Source organism: Aspergillus viridinutans (assembly GCF_018404265.1).
Source record: "Aspergillus viridinutans IFM 47045 DNA, scaffold_4, whole genome shotgun sequence".
Classification (NCBI taxonomy): Eukaryota; Fungi; Ascomycota; class Eurotiomycetes; order Eurotiales; family Aspergillaceae; genus Aspergillus; species Aspergillus viridinutans.
This window is the reverse complement of record NW_025091220.1, coordinates 1,658,285-1,665,480: the sequence shown is the minus strand read 5'-3', so window position 1 is coordinate 1,665,480 and position 7,196 is coordinate 1,658,285. Positions and strand designations below refer to the sequence as shown.

Sequence of the window (7,196 nt, the reverse complement as noted above, 5' to 3'; positions counted from 1 at the left end):
TTAGGTAGCTGATATTCTTTGACATTCATGAAGAAATTGTCCATTGCAGTAATGAGTAAATACATAGACTTCTCTCTAGCCAGGTGTATTCAAACTGCTTTTGATTTCGATTGTCCAGTCAGGACAGAATAGTATTCGAGCTACCTTAGTTATTCGGGTAATCATTCGCTTGAAACTTTTCAGCTCTTTGGCTGCTTTTTGGGACCGTTCTAGTGGCTTCATCTTTACCTCCGTGGAGATGTGCCTCGGCATTCGAGGTCGTAATCAGGGTGATCGTTGCAGCTTCAGAGTCAAGTTGTCCTCGTTACTGGGTTGCATTCTTCTTCCGAATGATATAGCGTAGAAGCATCATCAGAGTCATTGTCATCTCCCTTGATCTTGTCTGCATTTTTAATGCGATATTGTTCAGAATAGGCCCTCAATTTTGACCTATTTCTCTCCTTCTGGGCTTCTGATTTCTTATAATTCTCCCTGTGAATAATTAGCATCTGCTGTGATGAACCAATGGGTGTTGCTATACCCTAGACAAACGGGTTTCTCATATGGTTTACGACATGAAGCTAAGCCTCCGAATTGAGATGTTGCTGACTTGATATAAAGCAAACCTGTCCATAGAGGCCCATATAGAGACTGGCCATTCAAACGTGATTATAACCCGAGTATCCGGCCTCATTGAAGACTTAAACGTGTGAGTGTTGCTCCACAGGGCCTTTCAGTTTTCGTAGCAGTTGGTAGAGTATTGTCCAACAGATTGTCAGCCAAATTCCGATCGTTGCTATGATCTCGATTATATTCAGTTGAGCCATTGTTGCGTACTTGTGGGTGGGTGGCTGGCCGTCCTGATCCCTTTGAGGAGCCACCCATATTGTCCACATGCAGCCCATTACCAGCAATCATGCGGTGATCAAAGAATAGGAAACAATGGTTGCTGAATCAACGGCACTCGATGATCGTGACCCGTCCTATAACTTATCCGCCGTTCTTGACGATAGTCATGACTGAGAGCATATGAAGGTCAAGACATCCTCCCAAACCGACAATGATCGGACGTGTGGTGGGGATGTGGTGCAGGAGGGAACCCTGTTCCGAGCATCGATAACTTTCGAACGTTCTCAGTGCCTAGAGACATGAGAAAAAGACAAGCAGAGGCATGCAGCCATAAAGACAAAAGGGTTGACTGACGTTCCGTTTCTGGTTCTTTGTAGGGACCATGCGCTTTGGCTTGGGGTTAAGCAAAGCTTTCTCGGCCGGTTAATCTCTCATTTGGTCCCTTCTATGAGCTCGCCTCGCTGCCTTGGCATGTTCTAGCAGCACAGCTTCTCTCCCGGACAGCAGCGAGCCGTTCTTCTGACATTGCTGCCTTCCGCCTGTTATCTCACCGCATGTCAGTGTGATGATCTGACAAGTATTGATGATGAATGATGAAAACTTACCTCCGGCCTCGGAAGACTCAGGGCGATGTCTTTGCATCAGCCAAGCAACAATCTGTGCCGCCTCTTGCATCTACGCTGCTGGCATAGCCGCCTCAAAAGGTATACTCTTGCAGTCAATGAAGGAGACTATCCCCACGTAACTTTAGAGTAGATGTATAGGTTGTTTGGTTTAGGAATTGGGCTCAACAGATGTAAATAGTCGGCGATGGTAGGGTAAAGGTAAAGATTTGCAGAGACGGGAGACGGAGTAGAGCTCTGAGGTTGCTATTTTTGCTACACTTACAAGGGAGAACTTATATTCACTAAGCTTGAAGTGCTGCCTGTGAATATAGTCAGTGAATCAAATAAACCCAACAATAAAAGCAGGCAGTGAATGTAAGCTTTAAGAAAGGGACGTATGTTTGGATGGCGAATGTCGCTCACCATGAAAGAGGTGATATAATGCAGTAGATGTCGAGACTCACTCTCTAAAAACTATCAGAGTGCTACTGCTTGTTTGATATTTTTACTTCCTGTTGATATCAACCAGCGTCCAACCAAGTGTACTCTTGTTGTCGAAACGCTATTGAGCTGTAAGCAGCCCTAATCTCTACAGTGCTGTGTCCTATAAAACTCCCAACTGATCCCATGCTCAAGGCAGGCCACAACCTGGTTGGCTAGAACTCGTAGTAGATTGATCAGTCCCTACTGTATGCAACTAAGTAAATCTTGGAGTTTTTTTAGCGATCTGGAGGATTTACTGACTCTAGGGAACGAAGAATAGCTTGTTCAGAAGACAACTTTCAAACGTCCTTTGATAACTTTCTCTCGTTGCCTGAAAGTTGATTGTCTAAGACGCCATATGTTACTGCTAGAATAACTACGCATCTTGTAGAGTCAGTGAAATGACACGCTGCCTTATATCCTCATTGGACACTCCTCCGGAAGGACAGGTTCTCTAGTCCACCTTATCTTCATCCTGCACTACTGTTTCTGCATCTGTTTATCTAGAACTGAACAATGGGCTTTACAGACTTTCAAGCTCAGGTAGCCATTACTCTTATTATCTGAGGAAGGACCAAATGCCGTACCACTGGAGGAGGACATTGAACGAGTGGACTGAAGAGGAGCGGCAAGACACGACGGAAATGAGCAGCCGAAGACTCTCATCATAGTATAAAACTTGATGCTTTAGCTGTGAATTCCGTATATCAAGAAAGCTTTCAAATCACTTTCGACTTCAGAAAGCTTACAAGAATGCGCGTTCATCCTCCTCTTCTATCAGAACTGGCGAAGGCTTACTGCGGTATGATGATAGCTTAGAGTTTGAGGGGATCGTAATAAAAGAGCTGCATAGTCAGACATGCTGCCTTAGATATGGTGTCCTTTATCTTACAGATGTTGCCAGTAGCACTAGAAAGCAATATACTTGACCGGTCTATTCCAGAGTGGTTGAGCTGAAGACGACACTCCTCACATATCGAATATTCTACCGCTTCCACTACAGACGATGCTAGACATCTAAAAGCCCATTCCTGAAGATTGACGCTGGCCACTTTATAGTAAGAGTGTCGAGAATCCCGCCGGTGGTGTACTAAAGCTGGAAGGATGCATGTAACTGCTGCATTCTTTGTATTAGAAACTTGACGCCACCAAATTACCAAGTGTATATATCCTCTATGATCTGTATCTTCTTGCAGCATACTCTTCATTGACTTTACATTGAAGTATTGCCTGCTATTGATCCACCTGTTCAATCAGCATGCCATTCACCTCACTGGAAACAGTGAGTTCAATATCAGGTTCAAAACTCAAGGTATATCTTCGGAGCGTCACATCCAGACGGAAGATATTGACTGTTCATCAGTCTCTGGGTCGGTCTTTTGGTCCGTTGAAATTTCGAAAGCAAACATGTATTTCGGATCTGCATTTGCAGATTCGCCGTTGAAAAGGTTCGTCTCCGGAACTCCACTTTCAGCTGCAAGATACTGACTGTTCATCAGCTTTGTTTTGATCGGGCAAACGAGATTTCCGAAAGAGCGGCTCAGGGACAGACGACAGCTGTTTGCTAAGTCTTGTGGCTGTTGTGGGTGAGCTCTTTAACATCCCACATGTTGAGGGTCCTCATGCCCTCTACATCGCGCCCACCGATGAACAAACAGGAAAGGCATTTGAAATCATTAGTATCTTGGCCAGGAATACCGGTCTTGATGTTTGTTGTCTAACCAGTACCAACACAAATACAGAGGATCCGGATTTTGCGTCTCTGCGGGACTATGATCGTGGTCTTGAGGACAATTCCCAAGTATTGAGTTGAGGAGATTGTGGTGGCCAATGGTCTCCTTGGTCAAGTTGATTATGATCCACAGGAAATATTCCCAGATACTGACAACGAGATCATGGCCATTTCGAATGATAACCCCGGGCTTGTCCTCAAGATGGAGGGCAAGTCCTCGTTGTTGAGTGCGGGGAGATATGTGGTAACAGTAGGCGCATATATCAACAATCATCGTCGCTGGACTGCGGGATATAGTCTGGGTCTTCGATATCGTCTTCAACTTCGTCGTCAAGGTCTTCTTCAACGTGGTTTTCGACGTGGTTTTCAAACTGGTCAAACAGCAAGTTCAGACAACCATGCTTTTCCTCGAACGGCGCGAGATTGAGCTCCAAAGGCTCATTGTCGATGACTGGGGCAGGTGTATCATGTTTATCGATCTTGAATCTGGCTACTTTGACCGTTTCCTATCCCTTCCCAAGGAGAGACATGTGGGCATCGTCGACGACCACCAAACTTCATCATGTCCTCGATACGGCACAGATAGCAGGGCCATGTTCTATCCTGAAGTGTGCCCGACATGTGCCGAAAGAACTCAAGACCAAGCAATTCAGAGCGAGGATGATGAATATGAAGAAAATGAGACCCATGTAGAGATGGTCCACCAAGATGACCTTTTCCTACCAGCCATACGTGAGTTGTCGTTTTTCCATCATAGGCACACGCACACTAATAAATGCCAGGCAATGTCCACTTCTTCCTACCACATACGTCCCCCAGAACCCATGCAACATGTGGAATAGTTTAAATCTGCCGAACATGTGGTCTCGGACAGTGACGAGGACGGGGTCAGCCGCGAATGACAGTGGCAACAGCGAGGACGATGATGATGGCAGTAACAACTCGGATGGTGGCAGCAACTCCGACCATGATAGTGATAGAGAGCGACGACCACAGTGGCAGGGGTCTTGCCATCAGCGACTGCAACGTGCTTCTCACTTCATACCAGTGTGATGCACATGGCCTGAATCTCCATGGACAATGCAGCCGAGTCGTCCTGTTAGCGCCAAACACCAAACTTCATCCCAATGAATGAGCCAGGTTCTGATCTCTCAGTTCGTCAATAATATGAAAGAGGATCACTTCGCTAAGTCATACGGGGTCCCGTCTAAATCTTTGGAGAGCCATGTGATGCGTCTCACCATGAATGAAGAAAGGACACTCAATACTTGCGAGATCCACGCCACCCCAGACTGCAAACTGTATTGGAGAATCTGAAAACTCCAGGGATCGCAAAACTCTGGAAGTCTCAAGAGGTCATTATAATGACAGCAGTGGAGCGCGAGCTCCTATATAAGCATATGATGGCTATGGACCAGTTTGAAAGCAAGCTGATTCTGCACGAACACACCGACACCTCAGTGGGAAGGTCGGACACACAGGTCTTCCTCAATTGTCTGGCGGCCCCGAGCCAGGCAAATGAGATGATCAGGATGGTTGCTAATGAAGCAGATGACGCTGAGCTGGACCAAACCACTGCCAAGGCCCAGGAGACTGGAGTTGAAGTGAAGGGTCGCATGTCGCTGTCGGCACCAGCACCCGCGTATGAGAGCGTATGCCAGGCTTTGGCCCTGGACCTGCACAACCCTCTGCTGTTCATGCTAAGCCAGATGAACTAGCCAGGGACCCAGCTGAAGCCCTGGCAGATAACAAAAGCTAGTTAGATACTCACCCAGGAACAGAGCCTGGTTGTGGGCGGCATCCTCGCTGATGCCTGTGGCACGGGTAAAACAACCACTATGATAATGCTACTCTGGTATCATCCCTGTGGGCTGCCAATAAACGTTCAACAATATGCTACTTGCTGGAGTCTATCCTCACCATTCAGTATCCGTCCCAGCAATTCGCAACGAACATGAAGAGGATGAATACGAACCCCCTGAGCATTGGCCCGATAATGGTCAGGACGATGACTACGGACCGCCTGAATCCATCTCGAACGAGCATTACGAACCAATGGATGATTATTATGATCCACCAGAAATATTCCCACTGACAACGAGATCATCGACATTTCGGACAATAACGAGGGCGAACGCATTCAGCACATATCAGCTGCAGAAGCTGTACCAAGCTCACACCGGCCCAGCGCTGGAGTACGTACAGTTGACTTTTTTGTCGAATTGAAACTCCGCGGAGTTCCATGCAAGTCCAACTCTGATTGAGAAGGACACATGGTCCTTAGAGGTTGCACGACGGTATATTTACAGTGCGGCAGTCCGTGCTACCCAACCTGAAGCTGAACCAATTGGGACACTCAAAGGTGATCACTCTGATCCAAAATAACACAGAGTAGTCTTTCTGTGTTTTAATCACAAAGGTGTGGTCATGCTGTGACTGACTAATACCACAATGACAAACACCAGCCCTACCTTATCTGCAGGAGCTCGAGGATCGGGAGGCTCTGTAAGATGGCTACAATTTGATTTCCGAAGATTGGCCTGTCCAAAATGCTCTGAACGGGCAAGGACTTGTCGACCTTTTTTACCAGACAAAACTCCAGTTAACAAGTTGTTATCTCTGTGTCTCGGATCAAGGGCGCAGAACAGCTTGAGACCGTTCTTGATGAACCCCAGCATTCTGCTCCGGACATTGACTGTCAGAGACCTCTATGGAGCGGCACTCAAACATTCAAGAATTCAACGAAGCCGGCTACCAGGTCCTGGTAACGGTTAAGTCGAAAGCCGCTATGAGCCTCTTTTGGAAGTTCCCTCCCTGTCGTCTTAGTGTCATGTCATGTGTTATCAGTGTAGATAGCTTCACCATACTTCAGCTCACTCTCTCCCAGCGCTTTATAGCGTAGACACAGTTTGATTCTGTTTCATGAAGTTCAGGTAATTATTGTAGAGCGAATAATCCGTCTGTATCGAACCCGGGCATAGAGCTTCAATAAATCGAGTACGCCGGCAAAACTTTCCGAACTTTGTCATTTATTGCTCTAGTTGCCTGGCATCAATCATCTACGAGAGGGTTGAGGATTTCACAGATAAAGGACTACTGGCCTGTTAGGTGACTGTGTGCAATCTATACACTGGCGATGACGTGCAAGATGACATGGACAAATAGAAATAGATTCTTGTTTATATTGTGTGTCATAGCATGACATGAAGCATCCGCCGTAGTTTCTTTGCAGAGACGTAGTTCACTGGTTAAGATCAAGTTTGAAACAATCAAGTACAGGGCAAAGAAACAATAGACAATACGGAACAAATCAATGGATGCCTGAGGATGAAGGTAATTTACAGAGATCAGGGTAAATTACAGAGGGTGACAGGGCTTGTACCCCACCACATACTCGACGGACATGTGTCAAAATAGTCACCCTACGGGTTCAAAAAATGTGAGACATGAAAATGAATTCACTCTAATTCCATTTTAATCGTAAAAAAAGGTCATTTCATGACATCTCATAGAAGATTGTTCAAGCAAAGTTTTCACTCTCCAGTCCT

The 7,196-nt window shown here is 46.2% G+C and overlaps 1 protein-coding gene across 1 annotated transcript; it reads left to right on the top strand.

Annotated features, from left to right (window-relative positions):
- Nucleotides 1-3,811: 3,811 nt before the first annotated feature.
- Aspvir_006573 (uncharacterized protein) lies at nucleotides 3,812-5,366 on the top strand (the record flags this gene model as incomplete). Its single annotated transcript, XM_043269768.1, has 3 exons — nucleotides 3,812-3,875; nucleotides 3,946-4,380; nucleotides 4,975-5,366. The coding sequence occupies 3 exons, from the start codon at nucleotides 3,812-3,814 to the stop codon at nucleotides 5,364-5,366; spliced, it is 891 nt and encodes a 296-aa protein (XP_043125703.1).
- Between the last annotated feature and the right edge of the window lie 1,830 nt (nucleotides 5,367-7,196).